The sequence below is a fragment of the Gymnodraco acuticeps genome, unplaced genomic scaffold (genome assembly GCF_902827175.1).
Source record: "Gymnodraco acuticeps unplaced genomic scaffold, fGymAcu1.1, whole genome shotgun sequence".
Taxonomy (NCBI): domain Eukaryota; kingdom Metazoa; phylum Chordata; class Actinopteri; order Perciformes; family Bathydraconidae; genus Gymnodraco; species Gymnodraco acuticeps.
The window spans coordinates 3,155,114-3,176,267 of record NW_022990042.1 but is presented as its reverse complement, the minus strand read 5'-3'; the positions used below and the strand labels follow the sequence as shown (position 1 = coordinate 3,176,267).

The 21,154-nt window shown below is 40.7% G+C and overlaps 1 protein-coding gene across 1 annotated transcript; it reads right to left on the bottom strand.

The window, feature by feature from the left end:
* Positions 1–2,787: 2,787 nt before the first annotated feature.
* LOC117545523 (profilin-2-like) lies at positions 2,788–6,779 on the bottom strand. Its single transcript, XM_034215340.1, is given in 4 exon segments — positions 2,788–2,955; positions 4,776–4,818; positions 4,820–4,969; positions 6,417–6,779. Coding segments are annotated over 4 exon segments (420 nt in total). The 5' UTR covers positions 6,546–6,779; the 3' UTR covers positions 2,788–2,857.
* Positions 6,780–21,154: the final 14,375 nt, after the last annotated feature.

Here is a 21,154-nt window from a genome sequence, read left to right as displayed (position 1 = left end):
TTGTTGTGGTAACACTGCTTTTACTAGAATAACGAATCTGAATACTTTTTCCACCACTGGCTGTGCTTAAAAAAAACATCATTATCGAAATATCTGGCACTACTGGTTCTCATCTGGTCAAATGCAATAGAAATGTGGATTGTCCTCTAACTTTCTGCAAAGGAATATTGAGTAGTTATCTCTGGTATTCAGTAGGAGGTTAATCCTGACTTCATCTCCCATAATACAATTCTAGTGGAATCTATTTGTTCAAAAGTTAATGGTAAGGCAGTAGTGATTAGCTGTATTGATTGAATAATACAAGATTAACCTATGTCCCAAAAAGACATGCGTCACAGCTAATGTAATGTATCATTATTGAAAAAGTGTGAACTGATAACCTTAATTAAAAATAAATGATATAAAACTCTTGAATTAGACAACATGTACTTACGAGGCAACAGACAGGACATATTGGCTTTACCTCTGGTTGGAGTAACTTTTATTGATCTGTCTGCAAACAAGATGTCTCATCAATTCATGGCATTCGAAATAGCAGATTTTGTGTCCGAAAGAATTTACAACAAGAAAAAAAAGACAAAATATCGCAAACTTATTTTTCCATTGTTTAATTCTGTACATATTCCACAAAGTCTGGAGATTACTGATGCCAAAACATCCCCCTTAGGAGCGTGCCATTCAAAGTTACTTCTTTTTCCGGGGCAGCAGTTAATAATCCAACTCGTAGAAACAGATCAGATCAATTTTTATGGCACAGAATACAGTTATTCTCAGAAAATGTTCACAAGACAACTTACAAATGTTCTTATTCCAACACCATTTTCAAGAGGTTTTAGTGAACACAGCTTCATTTGTTTCTTCTTTTAAATATACTTCTAAGTACCGTACTATGACAATTGTGAATACACCTTTGATGACTAAAGCACAAGGCAAATAATTCCAAGGAGCCCAACAACCCTCGATGTACAGTCCTTCATACTGTAGTCAAATGCTGTTTCATTGGTTAATGGACATGAAGTCAGCTACAAATCAATTAGTGATGAAAGTTGCGTCGATGTCTAAGGAAGCGGTTTAACATCTGAAGTCGCCTTTACGGTTTACAGTCAACAGGTGATGCCAACAATCCTCCATCAGAAAAACTTTGTTAATCCTCTTACTTTTGACAATTTGTCCAAAGGGGGCAGGGTACAAAATAACTTCACATGGTGGAAGTGATGCACAGAAAAATGTACAAATAGCAGAAGCTGACAAATGTCCGAGCCGTCATGGAGGTGTCCGCAGACTGCAGGATGTTGTGAATATGTCTTCTTCTTACACTACACTCAAAACGACAGCCCACATCATTAAGACCACGTTCAGGTACAACAGCAAAAGCATGTGATGGAGGGGAACAGGTAGCAAATTGGTACACACATACAGGACTTTCTCAGAGGACATTTCTTTCAAGATGGAGGCAGAAGAGAAGATGGGTTTTGGCTGGAATATTACTCAGGAACAGAGATTTGCTAAAGAGGGTATGCATGCAACTTTAGATGCCAACAAACAAAAAAAACAGCCATTTTTATGGTTTTGCTAACCTTTGTGTTGTGTTCAAAAGCTGTTACCGTTCACCATGTTCGCGGGTTAATTTTGACCCAGGATTTATCTCAGTCCAAAACACCATCATCTAATATTGTTTTAACTACATCATAACTCACTTATAATGCATTCATAACCACACAATCCTGTTGTAATTGTATGGCCCCAAAAAACATTGCACCTCAATTCACTCATATTTCCTATAGAGAAGACAGTGGATCATTATTTATCTGACTAATATTAGAATACAATCTCCCCCCCAAAAGGTTTTAAATTATTGTTACAGCGGATGAAGGGGGTGGGGTGTCTAAAGTCAAAGATGAATCTTGATTGGGTCAAATTTGCCCCTGAGTCACCCCCAACAATGCGGCTGGTTCTTCCCAGACCCGACGCCAAATGATACACCTTTTTTTTTGTTGAGACGATCAGACTTAGCTTAAATTGTCAAAATCAGTTTTTTTAGTGTTTATATAGCTGTTGTGGAGGATATCATGAAGCCTTGTTCCGTTAATAAAAAAAAAACTAGAGCGTAGTTATTATATAATTTAAACGGGTCACGGGAGACCCGAACACAACATAAGGGTTAAGCAAAACCGCCGTTACATGTGTACTTCTGCTTGTTATCGTAAGTGATGTTATACAAAGCCAATCCCAATTTGTTTTACACTTTTATTTTGTTAATAAACATTTCAATGTACATGCCATTACTGCAGTGCCAAAAAAAATAAAGTACAAGGTTTAAGTGGGGTTGGGGGGGGTTTATATAAAATAAAAAAAAGAGGGGATGTTAGCAAACAAAAGGCCGTTTTTAAAAAGGGTACACTGGGTAGGATGTTACATTGTATGCCGTCTAATCCTGGAAGGAGTGTCAACACAATGCGGTGGGTGGGTGGTTGGTTGGGTGGGGGGGTGGGCTGATGGATGGGTGGAGAGGTTGCTTAATATCCAGCCTTCCTCAGGTAGTCAGCCATTGAATGTGCTTTCTTGTTTAGTATTCCACCATGGACCGCCTCCTTTCCCATGACAAAAACCAATACTGGAGCACATAAGGAAGAAAAGAGAAATGAACAAAATTGAAGAGTCTCCCCCTCCCCCCACCCCCTTACAGGATGAAGAGGGGGTAACAAAAAGGTGACACAGTATCTTACCACTCTTCATTTGCTATTAAAAGGTTTCCATGACATTTGACTGCTTGCAGGAGAAATCTTAACAGCATTATTTCTTCTCTCTTCTTTTTTTTTTGTCCCTCAAATTGTGATCTAAGTGAGCTTGTAAAACATTAAAACCCTGAATCCCTCAAGTATTTTGCCATTGAGAAAGCCTTCTTATTCAATCCGCCTCCATGGACCCCTTCTTTGCCCATTACAAGAACCAAAACTGGAAGAGAAGAGATAGAAAAGGGACAGTTAAGAAAAGTGAAAAAAGGATAAAAGGGAAAGGCATTCCAAGAAAGAAATCATCACCAGCAGCGTGAAGATAGATATTTAACTGTGTGCCATTCAGGGCTCACGGGCACGCCATTTGCTAGCATAGATGCTAGTTTTACAAATGTAATCATGCATTGTCCATACTAGCGCTGTACAACTTGGTTGGAAATAAATCATTGAAAATAATTTCACTGATATTGCAATTTGGATTATTTTCACATCATTATCAATAAATAATAATTAATTGTAGAAGATCTGTATTCAAAAGTATTTTGTTAAGTCCGAACAATACCAAATTGTAGGCCGGGAAACCTCTTCAAAATACTTCATTTCAAAATGGTACTCATTTAAAAACACAAATTCAGATTTTGCACGACGATAAACTGTAGATGAATTGTGCAGCACTTATCCGTACAGTTTGGACGGCCAAATTATGATAATTACATTATTTTTGAATTAACATACCAAATAATGACTTGTGTTTTTTTTTTTAATGGAATATTCACAGTGATAAATGTCTCACCCAGAACTGGCCATCCATAACACATGGTTGAATATCACCATCAAAACACTTTTATGCAGTTATTGGTTAGGAGAGCTTTTGCTGACGTCTGCTTTTAACAGCAGCTTCAGACTGACGAACCAGAGTCTCACACAGAAAACAGCCCATAAGTGATAGGCTAATTTCTCTAAATTAAGACTTAATTAATATACATGCCAGGGACTCAATGGGAACTTAAGGGTGTGCTTAAATACAGGCAATGTTAGTGCTCTTTTGATAACCATTCTTTGAGTATAACATGCAAGGCAGGAGGACACTCAACAGAAAAGAGGAACAGTGATGGGAAAAAGAAAGGAAAACAGAGTTTGGTTGTGATTGCAATCAGTGTTTCCCCACATAAAAAGGGATAACTGACCAAAACAGAGTCAGACTACTGAAAGTATCATGTGAGAAACACTGAAGCAATATCAGACATTGAGGACCACAAAGGCAAATGGACTGGAGTAGGCAAACCATAGACTGTATATATAAAACGGCGGACGATAAACTAAAAACTTTAACTCAATTTTTCACAAAGGTGATTTATGTCACGCTAGGAATTAATTGTCAAGCTAATGGTTGTAAAAGTTTTGATAAGTTTGGTTTTAATTAGTTATATTTCACTATAAAAATAGTGTGAGAGCGAGGTGAGGATTGACAGCTGCTCCGAGTTAAATGTTCTATAACAGTCTGTGAGATACAAACATGTGTCAATTTGATCATACATTTACAATACAAGAGTTAGACTTAGTCTTTCTGGCCAAACCACTACCATTGTGTCAACTTAGCAGCTAGCTGGTGTGTGGGGCTTGATATCGCAGTTTTGGCCCCCCCCTAAACACTACTCCTACTATTTGTGACGTCCATCCATTGATATATACAGTCCATGAGGCAAACCCTGGATACGGTTTGATGACGAGCAGACATATGTTATTGTGACTCTTGGGTTATGTTTCACTTTAGCTAGTTGTGAGCAATTAGATCTGAAATAACTGAAGTGTCTTAGCTCAAAAGGAGATTAAATAGCAAGAATGAAAAATCCAGAGGTGACATCTTTAAATGTTAAAAAGCTCAAATTAACAAAAGTGTGATCATGTTGCTGTAGATGTAATCAAAACTGACCCCTGGATGTCCAACCTTGAGTCACAAAACTCATGTGAGGTAGCCCTCATACACAACACAACAATGGTTAGGATGATAAAGTTAACAATTCTGAACTACAATGTTACCTTTTCCGGCTCTTCCCACTGTGACGTTGTAAGTGGGTTCTCCTACCCCCGCTCTTCGTCCTGATGTCCATTGTCCAGTCCCCGTCATCATGGAGGCTGTCTCTGAGGACTGAACACTTCTTTCCACCCAGAGTCATACCGCTGGTGTAAAAGCTCTCCCTGTCCTTACCGATGAGGACATCAATTTCTTGGGACTGAAAAAATACACAGGATTGGGAAATGTCAGTTTATTCATGTTACAAATACTATTATTTACTTTATACGCTTTCAGGTACATGACTGGCATACTTCCTCAGGAGTATAAAATAAAATAAATTAACTACTCCGTTAGGTTTTAAAGATAAATAAATAGTAGTACCTCCCATATAAAAAAAGATTAAGCAGTTATGATTTAAAAAAAAATATGTGGACACTGTCAACTAGAGTTAAACACTCAACTAATATAAATGATTAGCTGATTTGATTGTTTCTAGTTTAGTCTTTGTTTTTAGCGTTAGAAAAATGTTAATTCTAGTTTATAGAGGATGAATCTGGTGTATTGAAAAAAGGTACTAAACAGTTTACCCATTATAAAGTTTGTTGGAGATGACTTTGTCAAAAAAGTAATCGTTTAGTTGACTAATCGTTGCAGCTTGTCAATTTACCAGCAACCATTTTGAATTTCAATTAATAGTTTCAGGTATTTATATATTCATTCATGATAGTAAACCGAATAGGTTCAAAACACTTTTATACACAACATCTGTTTTCTTATCAATTATAGTTACCGTATTGACTAGAAATGTTCTGGAACGAGTGATTCATCGACTAATCTGCAGAGTAATCGATAATGAGAGTTGCTTGTTATTTGTAGCCCTATTCGAAATATAACGACTATCCTGGCATCAGCCCTATATATAAAAACAACATTAAGATTTGCAGCAAATTAAGAGAGAATGTTTATGAACATAATTTGAAAACTTGCCAATATATTGATTACAACTAGAATTTCTGGGGATGAACACATCCAATCCCTGCAGCAGCGGAAGTTAAGTGACGTCTTCGCAGCCAGACTAGCTCTCATCCCATCCCTCTCAATGAATAAGGAAAAAAACACATTGTCATTCCTAACCAAAAACATACATGTATGAATTATCAGATGAGTTTCTTATTTTACTGACGAGGAAGCCTATTCGTATGCTAACCAATCATCCCCCAGTGTTAGCCTTTTAACCACAGGTAGCCGGTGAAGCTTAACGTTAGCTAATCAAAGCGGCCACACAAAAGCATGCCCGTTTTCTTCAGTCAGACACCGTCTACTTGCTGGTTCAAAATAAGCCTTTGGTTAATATAGCACTGATTCGACAATTCTGTTAGAGCTTTCTAACCGCAACTTGTCGTTGTACGCTTTAGTGGTACGTGAAAACCACAAGGAGTCTTATCTGATCAACACGAGGTCTAATCCTGCAGCGTTTCCTTAGCAGGAAATAACGGACAGGCCACCGATAAACGAGCTAGCTGCTAGCACGGTACCGTTAGCTTCATTCAGACCCCGCAAGGTAACAGTTCACAGTCTGTCGAGCGTCTGTGTGTGCATAACCTGCAAAACACTGTTAAACGAAGCCACACTTTAACTCATATTATCCGATGTTCACCCCTTACCGTGATATTGTTGAAGGTACCACCGGCATGTGCTGCCCAAACATATTTGGCGTCCGTATAACCAACAATGGCGCTATCCTGACAGCTGCCATCGGCCATCAGGTTCTCCACGTAGCTTTGCCAAGACATGTTCAAGAAAATTGATGCTATGTGGATATCCCTGCTGCTTCGGAAGTACTGTTGCCAAACAGGAGAGAGACAAATCAGAAGGAAACCTAGAGACGAGTGGACAGTCTCTAATCTAACCCGCACTACGACGTTAACAACGTCAAGGCTGGGGCAGCAAAGAAAGCCAGGGAGTGAAGCAGCGGCTGGGTGTAGTCTGTATCAGATCCCTCCGCACAATGAGCTCCCGGCGCTTTTATGGCAGCAGGCGGCGGAATAAAGAGGGATTTATGAGCTCAGCCAAGAGGCAACCGTCTGAGGGAATGCCGGGGTACACAAAAAGGCACATGAAGATGTACAGATTGAATCATTTAGGCAGTAGTTCTTTCATTCATTACATGTATGTTCGTGTTGTGGGAATAATGTAAAAGACTGTCACATCAGACAGTTTGTGTAGTAGAGGAGGAAACATGTGCCCTGAGGTACATCTGCCAGATGGATTCAAAATGATCCTCTCATTTGCATGCCTTATATGTATTTTTGACTTGCTTGTGAGTTATGCACTGAGTTTTATTAAACTGACTGCTAAATCTGAGTTTATCATGATTATTGGAGATATATGTCACTCAAAATGTAATCGGCACAAGCCTTACTCAACATTTTCTTATATATCTAATACTATTTCCCCCCTAATTGTGTTAGAACTGATTGCATATTTCAAAAGTGCTTCAGAAAAAGTGTCCTAAAATGTGAGTAACTTTACTCTTCTTATTGTACTTGTATAAATGACAATACATGCTTCTAATATAATATAATCTATATAGTTTAACATGTGGCCCTCAAACAAAGAGAACATGTATTTCAAAGGTTCAAAGGTTTTGATGTCAAATACACAGCTACATTGTAGTTGCGCAATGAAAATATTGTGTCACAGGTTCTTCCAACAATGGAACATAAATACACTTGAGACATTAAACGAATTCTTTTTTTAAATAATAAAAATACTGCAAGCTCAGGAGTTTAGCAGTATTATGGCCTGTAGGATAAAACTGTCCCTGCAGTCTGGTGTTCATTTGTTAATGCATATGATAAGAGAAGAGGTGGGAAGCAACTAAGTACATTAACTCAATACAATACTGTACGTTTTGAGATACTTGTACTTTACTTGAGTATTTCCACTATGTACTTCTACTCCACTACATTTATTTTGTACCTTTAGTTAATTTACAGATATGGATTCATAATGTAAAATATCAAGTGTTAAATCAGACTTTAGTTCCACCTGGAGTAAATTCACAATCTACCCTGCAGTATACAAAGTCATTAAAACTAGCTGCACCTTTACCAGCTTTGAGAACACTTGAATACATCAATAACTATAATCAAAATATATCATATATTATTCTGAAATGAAACACTGTGCAGTACTTTTACTTTTGGTACTTTAAGTATATTTTGATGCCAATACTTTTGTACTTTTACTGAGTGTTACGACCCTGGGTCGTTATGTCATTTGTGTGTAGATATATTTCCCTCCTCCTGTGTGAGTGTGTGTGTGTGTGTGTGTGTGTGTTGTGTGTGTGTGTGTGTTGTGTGTGTGTGTGTGTGTGTGTGTGTGTGTGTGTGTGTGTGTGTGTGTGTGTGTGTGTGTGTGTGTGTGTGTGCGAGCGAGCAAGCAAGCAGGTGGTGCCCGTTAGCTGATTAGCTACCTTCAACCTGCTGATTTGTCCACCTGAGGAGACAGGAGCATTTAAGCTGCAGCCGTGCAGTTCCTCTGCCCTCTCTCTGACTAGACTTCTCCTACTCCCAACACACTTGCGTATTGAGATAGCTGTCCTGTTGTGCTGTATGTATACTTATACCGGTCCTTTTGCTTGTTGTGAAACCTTAGAAAGAGAAACTACATTTACATGTCTTTGTAGACACACTTTGATTTGTTTAGGAGTGAGAAACCCTCTTTTAGTTTGAACCTTTATCTCCTGTTTACTGGTAAGAGTATAATAAGCCTGTATTTGATTTGTTTTGTTAGGCAAGTTTAAGGAAACTCTGTAAAAACTATTTTACATCTTTTCCACCCTCTTGGACCCCCCCAATGCCCCTTCCCACTCCTCCCTTCTGTCAAGCGACTTTGAAAAAAAGGTTGATATTCGCTCTTTTTCTGACTCACCTTTACTCACCGCTGGGTCACCAGACCCACCTTTCACCCACACACTAACCTCCTTTCCCCCTCTCTCTCCAAGTGAGGTTCTTACCCTCATTACCTCTGCCCGCCCTACCACCTGTCCTCTGGACCCTATCCCCTCAAACCTCCTTCATCAACACTTCTCTAACTTCTGGTCACTTTCCAAACAGTCTCAAGGAGGCAAGAGTAAACCCTCTCCTAAAGAAACCCACTCTCAACCCGTCCGATGTTATAAACTACAGGCCTGTCTCTCTCCTCCCGTCCCTGTCTAAAACACTTGAAGGCGCTGTCTTTAAACAACTCTCCTGTTATCTCCATCAGAACAACCTTCTGGATCCGCACCAGTCTGGTTTCAAGGCAGGTCACTCCACAGAAAAGGCTCTCATTGCTGTCTCTGAGGAACTGCACACTGCTAAAGCAGCCTCCCTCTCCTCTGTCATCATCCTTTTGGACCTGTCTGCTGCATTTGACACGGTGAACCATCAGATCCTCCTTCGCACTCTCCAATAACTTGGAGTTTCAGGCTCTGCACTTTCCCTCATCACCTCATACCTCAAAGACCGTACCTACAGGGTAACTTGGAGAGGGTCCGAGTCCGACCCTTGTCAATTAACTATAGGGGTCCCTCAGGGCTCTGTTCTTGGTCCCCTCCTCTTCTCCCTGTACACAAACTCGCTCGGATCAGTCATTAGCCTGCATGGTTTTTCATACCATTGCTACGCTGACGACACCCAATTAATTATGTCCTTTCCCCCGCTCAGAGACCCAGGTCGTCACACGCATCTCTGCTTGTCTAGCGAACATCTCTCAGTGGATGTCTGCTCACCACCTCAAGCTCAACCTTGACAAGACTGAACTGCTTTTCCTTCCGGGAAAAGATTGTCCCACTCTTGACCTGACAATCAACATCGGCACCTCTATTGTTTCCCCGACTCAGACTGCAAGGAATCTGGGTGTGGCCCTAGATAAAGCCAAAACTCACAGACATTTCAATGATTTGTACGGCACAGTTAGGTTTGGAAACGGTATCATTTCCTTTTTGGAGGGCATGCATAACACGGCATTTATAACACCGGAGCCTCGCTGCGGGGAAACTTTGGCGCTGTTCCGAGTTTGTTCTAACCTGTCAAAATGACGGACTGCTTTCAGATTTGTCTGTCATTGTTAAAAAAAATCCGTCAGACGGAAAATATTCGGTTAACGCGACCTCTGGTGCCATCCGACCTCTGCAGCTCCTCCAGAATGCAGCGGCTCGTCTGGTCTTCAACCTTCCTACATTTTCCCACACCACGCCGCTCCTCCGCTCCCTTCACTGGCTTCCGGTAACTGCTAGAATCCACTTCAAAACAATGGTACTTGCGTACCATGCTGCGAATGGATCTGGCCCTTCCTACATCCAGGACATGGTTAAACTGTACACCCCAGCACGTGCACTCCGCTCTGCATAAGCCAAACAGCTCGCTGCACCCGCACTGCGAGGGGGACCCAAGTTCCCATCAGCAAAAACACGTGGGTTTGCTATCCTAGCTCCAAAATGGTGGAATGAGCTCCCCATTGAAATCAGGACAGCAGAAAGCTTACACACCTTCCGGCGCAGACTGAAAACTCATCTCTTTCGACTCCACTTCGAGCGATATAATTACTAACAAAGCACTTGTATACTAATAAAGGACTGGCTCATCTAAAGCCAGTTGAGTAGCACTTGAAATGTTTTAGCTCTATGAAACCTGATGTACTTATATGATTCTGTTTTCTTCAAGTTTGTATCTTGTTGGTCGAACGCACTTATAGTAAGTCGCTTTGGATAAAAGCGTCAGCTAAATGTAATGTTTGTTATGTTGGGGTTGTCTCACCTCTTTGACTTATTAAATCTCAAAGAGCTGATTTCCTGTCGTTTACCATTTCTTGGGAGTGGGAAGAGTTGGGAGAGGGCAATTTTATGCTGCGCCATACGTTCCCCTAGATCTGGGTGTAACATTTTGAATGCAGGACTTTTACTTGTAACAGAATATTCCTACACTCTGGTACTTTGACATCCATCAGACTGCACGATCAAGGGCTAACCGTAACCTCTACTGTACATACATAAAATCTGCACTGTTAGTACAAATGACTTTGATCTGCACACTTACATGTCAATATATCTAACTATCTGAACCTAAACATGTATGTATCTTAACAGTTACTACTGTATATCTTATTTTTGTGGACAAATCTGTTAACTCCTGAATTTCCCCACAGGGATAAATAAAGGTCCATCTTATTATATCTTAAGTACACGATCTGAGTACTCCTCCCACCTCTGGATAAGAGACATAAAATAATGTTCTGTGTCATGAAATGCTTTATATCTATTCTCAGTCCCCTTCATTTAAAGTGCATTCACAGTTTGTGTTAAAGGGTTAATGCTTAACACTTTTGAGATACCATAAGATCATGAGATAACTAAAATAGTTGATTAATTTTATATTTCTTAATTGTGTTCTTTGTTTTGAGGTTTACGGATAAATTCAATGCAACAAAAAAAATGTTGAGTTATAATAAACAAGAGCAACAAGAATGAAACACTTTTAAATAACTGGATATTTAGAAACTTTAGATTCGGCGTGGTCCAAAAAGAGATGCCACATTTTCTCAACTTTGTAAAGCACATATTTGATCACACTTTTTTTCCCCCTATCGATATCATTTAAAAAAACAAACAGCACTCGGCTCTGTAGTGCCCCAAATAAGGAAGTAAACACAGCACAAAAACACCCGAGAGGCTTCTCAATACTCAAATTTCCCCTCCTCGACTCCTCGGTCCTCCGGTAGTGACCCGGAAATGAATTTCAGCGCGCCATTTTGAAGGACATCTCATTTCTCTAAATGCACACCGAGGACCGAGGATCGAGCGTCGAGGAGGCTCTCTGGAGGAGCTTTAACCGAGGTTACACTGATGGTTCCTCCACGGCTCCTCCGCGGATGCATTTCCGGGAACGGTGGAGGCGTGACGCACGGCCGGACTTATCTCAGCCAATGACAGCTCTGCATGCATCCCCTGGATATTATTTTAGAAACTGCTCTCATCGCGTCGCGATATTTCCAGAGAGAACAGCTGTGAGGTCCGTGCAGAAAGCAGAGCCGTGTGTATAATATATACCACTGAGTATAACAGGCCTACTCTCTTGATTTGCTTTAGTTTAATAGATAACTACAAACAAAGAGTCGATATTTTTCGAAGACCATTTAGTGCTTCACATAATAAAATACACAACGGCTGTAGCCTGATATGCTTTAGGAGCTGTAGGTGTGTGTGGTAGGCTACAGTGTGTACTGTGTAGGTGTGTGTGTTGTGTGTGTGTGTGTGTGTGTGTGTGTGTTGTGTGTGTGTGTGTGTGTGTGTGTGTGTGTGTGTGTGTGTGTGTGTGTGTGTGTGTGTGTGTGTGTGTGTGGTGTGGTGTGTGTGTGTGTGTGTGTGTGTGTGTGTGGTGTGGTACAGTGTGTGTTGTAGCTACTGTGCGTAGATGCGGCGGACAGACGGGTCTCAGTTGGTTTGGTGTCCTCTGCTTACTTTTAATACTTGTAAATACAACTTTTGGCCTGTAATTTCAATTCCCCATTTCAGCGACCAGAGAGAGGGGGGGGGGGGGGGGATATATCCAGTCTCTGATTGGTGTTATGTTATTATGAGAGTGCTGAGCTCTCATACTTTAAATTGTATATATTTATATAAATATATTTGTGTGTGTGTGTCCGCATCTGTAGCCTGTTATTGTCTCATTATACCGCACTCTCAATGAATTCAAAGTAAATATGTGGGGGAACAATGTTCAGCTGATCTAACAGAGATTATAAAATACAGCGCTATGACAAAACAATCGACAGCTGATGCAGCTGTTGCCACGTAATAATGAACGGACGTCGCTTTAATATGACCGCTCAGAGGAGAGGAGTTATCATTTCTTTAAACGTCTGCTGCTTCCCCTCCTCGGTCCTCCGCTCGCATCTCCTGTGGGCGGGACTAAGTCTCGAGGAGGGGAGTCGAGGAGGGGACATTTAAGAATTGAGAAGCCTCTTCTTTTTGCTGAGGAGACTGAGGTCTTTCGGAGTGCAGGGGACACTCCTTCAGACTTTTCTGACTGTTGTAGCATCCGCTATTTTCTGGTGTGGCCTGCTGAGGCAGCAGCATCTCGGCTGCTGACAGGAAGAGACTGAACAGACTGGTAAGGAAGGCCGGCTCTGTCCTGGGGAGTCCTCTGGACACTGTGGAGGTGGTGGGAGACAGGAGTCCTCACTGTGCAGGTGGTGGGAGACAGGAGTCCTCACTGTAGATCATTCTCATATGATTGAAGTTTGTCCTTTGCAGGCCACCGTAGCTGGTGCGCCACCCGGTGACGTGTTAAAGGTAATAGACATTCAGTTGATAGACTTCGGCATGCAACGTACTACGTACTACTACATATCTTAGACTGCACTGTAACTTTTATCCTTGTATTTTTTCTTTTAATGTTTCTTTTATTAGCTTTTCTTTTTAATGACTGATTTTAAATGCCATTTTCTTAATGTCTTTCATTTTTTGTAAAGCACTTTGAATTGCCTTGTGTTGAAAAGTGCTATATAAATAAACTTGCCTTGCCTTGCCTTACGTACATGTTCACTGTACATGCTGTGGTCATAAGTAAAGCTTGCTTATGCATTGTGTATTCCTTGTACATACATACATACATACATACATACATACATACATAGGCCTACATACATGCATGTATTAAGAAGTATCGACAACTTCTACATGGTGTCAGAAGACAGCACGAGCCTCTCCTCTCGTCTGGAGCATTTTTTTTCCACGGACCGTGCTAACACTAACTAGCTGGCTAAAGCTAGCCCCAGCTACAATGGCGGATAGATTTCGCCGTCCCGACCATAGATATATATAAACACTAGATGGCTCAAGGGGGAGTCACCGAGTCGCCAGTGTAGCTCACCGGCGGCCATCTTGCCACAGTCAACAACTACTGCTACAGCTGTTGTGAGGTGAGTGATTTACAAACGGTTTGGTTTATTATAAACGTTATTCTTTCACACACAGTGACGTCACGAGCTACCCACAATGCAACACGCGCCATATATCTATATGGAGAGGCGAAGTCCCTCCCCTTCCGAAAGCCTCCATGGGACCCCGGAAGCGGAAAATTATACATTGAAGTCATTCTTTCAGAATGAGAATAAAAGTATTTTACGAGATGAAAATCACTACAAGTCTAGGCACGTTGAGAACTGTACCTATATGAAAGGGGAGTTAGTCGGTTCTGTGAGCCAGCATGCGGGACCGGCTTTACAAGGTTTCGGTGAGTAATATGAGTGCAATGTGTAACTTTAATGTCAGCTAGCTAACATTAGCTAACAAGGTACACTAACGTGTTTTGTTTTAGCAACTAGTTTTCTCCTTAAGAACTTTGTGGTCTCTGTGTATGCTGTGGATAACATTAGTGTTCACAAGAACAAGGTACACTCCCGTGTTTTGTTTTAGTTGCTCTTCAGATTGAAGCGGCCAGTTTTATATCGACTATACTGTATGTGTGATCTCCTTTTTCTCGTTGTGTCATTTGAGTTTATTTGCTGTGTGTAGATTCAAGGATTTTGGTTATCTAGGCACAGCTGTGTGTGACTCCCTCTGGTACACCGGTATGTGTTTTCCTAATGTAGAGAGCATTGATTAATTAATAAACTACACACTGAGTCTAGATCCTGACCAAATCCTTTTTTTATTGTTGATCAAATGTTTTTCAAAAATGTATTCATACACATTTAGAAAAATACAATGTACAATCACAACCAATACAACACAAATTACAAACAATACAGAAAAAACAAACAATAACAACAGACAAGAGGACAAAACTATGGAAAAATAAACCCTCCCACCCCCAGATCCGGACCATTCTTGTATTATTGCTCATTCAATCTATTATAGCATGCTAACAAATGGTACTTACTTTATTTTTACAGATCTGCATGGGAGACGATGGCGCGATGCAGAGCGCTGTCTGTGATTGTGCACAGGAGATGTACAAATGCAGCCACGCTGCAGCATTGGCAATATTTGCCATGTGGCAGATCAGCTCCACAGATGTTGAGTGCCAGTGGAGGAAGCCTGGCACTTCCAAAGTAGTCCTGCCGGTGTCTCAACTTTACCAACAGCGAGAGGAGCATACAACCCACTGGCCAGAGACATCGCCAACTGTCAACTGGGGGGTTGTAAACGAGGCCGAAGGGGTGAAGGCTTTTGTGGAGGCCTATCAAGTGACAGTGTTAGAATCGAGTCTGGTCTCTTTGTGAGTGAGTCGGGTGTTTTGGGAGCATCACCCGATGGACTTGTGCAGCCATCTGCCCTGCTGGAGGTGAAGTGTCCACACAGCCAGAGGAACATGACCATCGCGGAGGCAGTCCAGTTACCATCCTTCTGTCTCCGTGAGGAGGGTGGGTCATATATTCTCAAGGAGAATCACCCATACTGGCACCAGGTCCAAGGGCAGCTGCATATCACAGACCGGAGTCTCTGCTACTTTGTTGTGTGGATCACGAAGGAGGCGATCATCATCCCCATCCCCAAAGACCCTGCATGGCATGGAAATCTCCTCCTCCTGGAACAATTCTACACCCAGCATATGCTCCCTGTGTTGGCCAGTAGAGAGGAGCACATTTCAATAAACATACTCTTAACACCCTCGGACTCTGCGTTGTGTTTCGTATGTGTGATGGGGTGTTATGCAGAGGGGAGGAAAACAGGACACAGCAGATTGGGATTGTGGTGGAGATGCTGAGCAGTTATTTAATTGTTGCATGTAATTATTATTATACTGCGTGCTTCTGAGTTATTCCATCTTTTGCTGTAACATGGATCTGTATGTAACTCTATATTTACTTGTTATCTACCACACTTCCTTCTACATCATACACCATCATTATACATGATGGTGTATATAGGATATATATATTTGTATACATATCTGTAAATTGTATAATTTTATTTAAACGTCTTTTTGATCTCTCAAACTGAGTAAGATTGACAATAAAGTTGACTTTGAAAAATATATATATTCTTTATGAAAATAGTTGACTGTTGTCAAATGAATCCAAATGAAACGTTGGATTGAACTACAACTACGCCTTTAAATCTCTACGGACTGTTTTTCAGTGGGATGGCAAGTTCCTATCTTTAAACATTTATTAGTTTTTTCTCAGAACAGATTTGATTTTCTGAAGTTAATTTAACTTTGCCGACCATGTAAGGTCATCATTAAAAGGTACAATCAATTTGTTTAGGGTTGACTACAATAATGAAAAACATTCATTTGGATAATTTACTGACAGAATAAGAAACTCAATGATGCTCTACTCACCTGTTCCTTTTTTATAAAGTGAAACAGTTGAAACGATAGATTTTAGTAAACTTAAAAACAACCTTCTCCAAAAGCTATCAAGGAATATACCGAATACTTGTTTTAGAACTTTATTACATATTTTTATATTAATAGTTTGAATGATCCATAATTGACAGAAGCTTGTGTTTACTGTTACTCATATATTAATGTCTTTGTAACTTCAGTAAACCACTACCTCACTCATTTCACTTTCATTCATCACGGTTCAGTAAACTAAGTGATACATGAACCAGTTTAAAGGGATAGTGGAAATGGAACCTCAAATAGTTTCGTTTTAACTTATATACAAGCATAATTACGTACCAAAACAATCACACCTGATTAAAAAAATATAATAATTGCCTTACGCATGTTAGAAGCACTTTATTGCAGCTTCCCCGAAGTTTTTTAGAAACGAAATGTTTCTCAGCCTAACCGGAAGTGACGAAAACTCAGGAAGACGATACGATAACAAACCATGGCGTCTATGCAGAATGAACGTGGAAGGGCAAATATACCAGACAAAGAAGAAGGATTGTACGAGGTATCCAGTGATGATAGCGAGTCAGAAACATCCTCTCGGCTTTCCTACGAAAATGTCGTTTTAGGAACTGAATCTGAATCCGGTTCAGTAAGCGACGATGGTGACAATATTGAGCCAGACGATGGACCATTACGTCCTTATTTGTTCGAGCCCGAGCCCGAGGTGATGGCATGGGCAATGGCGAGGATGACCAGGACCAGGCGCCAGATGATGCACCCCTACGCACAAATAATCTTGACTGGTAGGTCCCTAAGCATAGCTCACGCATCTTAAGATCACCTGTAGCCTTTACAAATATTAATCATTGTTAACCAGTTAAGGCCGAAGGTCCCCCCAGTGGACCCCTCCCACCGTTTTTTTTCTCTCACATGTCTCAGGGCTTCTTAACATTTATGAAACTATTAATGTTTCATACCCTTTTAAAGGTAAGAAACTCCGCTAACTGACAATAAGAACAATTGTTAGCTAGAAAAAACACAAGAGTAATACCAAGCCTTTGAATTAGCATTGAGCGAAAAAATGCTAACTAATGCTAACGCTTTTTTACACACAACACACGGTAGAAATGCCCTTATTACTATCTTAACTGCACAAACAAGATATACGATTTAAAGCTGAGACTCCACAGATTCCACACATGTAATGTCATCACTGTAAGACCTCGAAATCCTGGAGCTATCAGCCAGAAAAGAGAAAGTAAACAACATCCGGTTCCAAAAATATTAGAATAATTACGTCTTACCTTTTTTGATTTGTGATCAAAAGTTGTGTTCAACGGAATAAAAACGCATCTCAAGGTTAATCCAATGTCGTTGTGTCACGTAGAATTTTTCTGTCGCACTACAGCCATACAAAACACATCTATTCACCATAATAAAGGTCGGCTATTCACATGCAAATGCTATTGAATGTCCGCCATTGTTTGTGCCCGTCTTCCTGAGCTCTCGTCATCACCCGAAGATTCCCGACGATTCCCGAAGTATTTCGTTTCATTGAGAGGGCGCAGTCAAATTGAAAATAAAATGAAACTAGGCGGATGAAATTAAAAAAAATTGTTTAATATGCTTCTTTTTAATAAAAATACATAAGTTAAACCCAAAATTCGCGGATTTCCACTATCCCTTTAATCATTATAATAACGTAGGATTGCAACTCTTTGAAAATGTAGGTGGCTCTTAAAAGAGCCGTTGTGTTTGGGTGTGCTGGTCTCAGGTCAGTCTAAGCCCTCTCTCCACGGATGCGGCGGGCCAGCTGGATGTCCTTGGGCATGATGGGGACCCTCTTTGCTTGGTTCATCTTACTGGGGGGCAGCTACATGGATGTCGGTGCAGTCCACAATCATTGCGCAGTTGAAGGCAGAATTAATTTATTATTGACTCCGAATGAAGCACAACTTCATGTCATACAATACAATGACTTTATTTGTAATTGTGTCAAAAAATATGAGCATTGATTAGCAAGCAGGACCTGCAGGAACAGAGAATGGTGATGGATGGAGCTGGGAAGAGAGAAGAATAAAGAAAACAGATCAACTTTATTATCGGATATTAAAAATTCAATTTCAAAACAAGTTGCCGCTCCTACAGTTTTCTAGTATGTAAAGATGATTTCACATGACCTAGCAAAATATCACACTCAATACATGTGTGTCTCTGGGGGGTGCATTGTGCCTTTGATGTATATAAATAATATACCACAACCAAATACTATTACGTACAGTGGAAATCAGGTTGCCAGAGCAGGTCAGTGTGCATGTTCCTCAACATCTCAGCAGTTACAGGTGAGGTAAAGAAAATAAAAGAGAAAAAGGTCAGTAACAACACTTTAAAGTAACAACACTTTGAATAATTATCTCTTCTAACAATTTTCTCTCAATAAGCACACAACGACTGTCTTTCCAACAAACAGATTGTCATCACAATGAAACACGTCCAGAAGAATGTCATGCAAAGCTCCATGCCTGCCTTCGACTCTCCCTGAACTGCTTCCTTAGCACCTGGTGGAGGGCGCAGTAGGCTACTCTTCAAATGTTTCACGAAATACTTACCATCATGTTTGGTTACTGTTTAACATTTTGGTTTACTTCATGTAATAAAATAATAACTTCATGGTAAGGCTACTAAAAATGACAAGGCTAAGTAATGTAATGCTAACTAACGTGCTCGCTACTCGTCGCTACTAGCTAGGTAGCTAACTTGACTATGTTCCATGCACAACATGTATATTATGATATTACCTGATATGTCTGATCCAGCGACTCCTGGTCCTTTCATCAGACGGGAATCGATAGAAGGAGCAAGTGGTATGATAATTTGTATGACTACAACCTGGTACAAAGCACACAGGCATCTTGTAAAAGTGAATTTATTTTTAGCGATCTATAATTTATTGGAGGGAATAAATCAGTTATGAGATCTTCTTCTTCTTCGCTTTAATTACGAGTCTTATTATAAATCACCGCGCATGCCTGTGACATCACTTACGCGACCCAGAATGGGATTTGGGATTTGTAGTCTTTGTAGTAGCGTATTTTTCATAGTCTTATATTTGAGCAGTTTTACGACAAAATGTGACTTTTTTGACATGGAAATGATTGTTTAAGATTGACAAACATCATATGTGTAGTTCGTGGCACAATTCAAACGGGATCAAAAGATACGTGTTCTCTCTCCATTGAATTCAATGTAAATGTTTCGCTTCCGGGGTCCCATGGTCCGGAAGTAGATGGGCGTGACTTCGCCTCTCCATAGAAATACACAATTTTCCTGGAGGTGCTAATATCCTGGAGGTGCTAATATAAACAGCTAGGTAATGTAGCCAGGCAGAGCGCACTAGGTTTTTTTTCTGAATTAACGACCGAAGAAATCGCTGCATGTCTTCGGATTACATCTCTGGACTTGAGGGGTGTGCTCTAGGTCGTTACCAGCGTAAACTAGAGCTGTGTGGGTTGTCCGATTTCCCTTACAGACTGCTTGCAGATGTATGGAAAAACGACTCTCGAAAGTGGCCTTCGGTCGATTTTGGCAGCATCTACGTCTATCTTCTAGAAACACCAGGTGAATACCCCACTTGTCACAATAATATTATCATGCCAATGCATATATGTGGTATTTTAGAGTTGACTAGATATTGATTAAGGCAATAGACTATCATATTCTGCTTGCACCTCGTGTGAAATGGTGGATACCGGAAGTACGGTGTCGCCCTCGGCCCAAAACCCGTATGTGTGTGTGAAAGAATTAGCATGGCTATAATACAGGAGACAACAAGACATGTTGAAAAAAAAAAGTTAATGATTATAATTATAAGTATGCAGTATCATAACTACATCTTTGATGTTTATAACGAACCAAACCGTTTGAAAATGGAGCAATCTACGGTTATTTCAACAGTGCACCATAGACATAATGTTATGAATGAGTGAGCTGCCTGTGGCAAGATGGCCGCCATGTGGCAACGTCGGTCTCCATTGGCCAGCAGCGCGAGTGAGTCATCTAGTGTTTATATATATCTATGGTCCCGACCCTGTTATGTTTGAAGGAGGAAATGAATGTTTGAATGTGCAGCTCCACTAACATGGAACAGTCTGCAAAAAGAATGGAAAATTACCAAGCTAGTACCACTACATGTTTTTAAAGCTCGGTTGGATGCTACAAAATCAGATACTGTTGGTACCTGTACTTGTGGTTAAATATGTAAATTGTAATCCCTGTACATTTTGCTGTATGATGTCCTTTTGTTGTTCTGTTGTTTATGTCTTCTTGTGGAACCTACTGCTGCAGGTCTCCCTTGAAAAGGAGATCATTGATCTCAATGGGATTTTACCTGGATAAATAAAGGTTTTGAATTGAATTGAATTGAAAGAAACGTTGCGGAGAGCTGGCGGATCTTCGAGAGGGAATATGAAATCTTCATCGCCGCAGCGCACCCAGACAAGGCTGCCAGGACTAAGGCTTATATCCTCCTCAATCTCGCTGGACCAGAAGCCATTGAACGTGAACGATCCTTTATGTATGTAGCTGAAGTGCGCGTGCCAGGCCCCGGCGCTGCGGTGATCTCCCCAGCTGAATCAAGGGAGGACCCGGACTGTTTGTTACGGAAATTCCGTGAAATATGCAACCCTCAACATAACAAAATAATGGAAAGGCACAAGTTTCATTCAAGAAATCAGAAGCAAGGTGAGAGCATTGAGTCATTCAGCAGCGATCTGAAGATAAAAGCTAAAAGTTGCCATTTTGGAGACTTAGCTGAGGAACTAATCTGTGATAGAATAGTATGTGGCATAATCAATGACTCTTTAAGAAAAACTGTTGAGAGACAGTGAACTGACACTTGCTAAAGCTGTTTCAGTCTGCCGTATACACGAAATGACAGAGGAAAGCAGCAGGACGTTAGCCGTTCAAGCTACCAGTGTTGATGCAGTGAGACCTGTTTCTAGCAGAAAATATCAGCCAAAGCCACAGTCACTCGCTCACTCCCAGAGCATCTCTAACTGTAATAA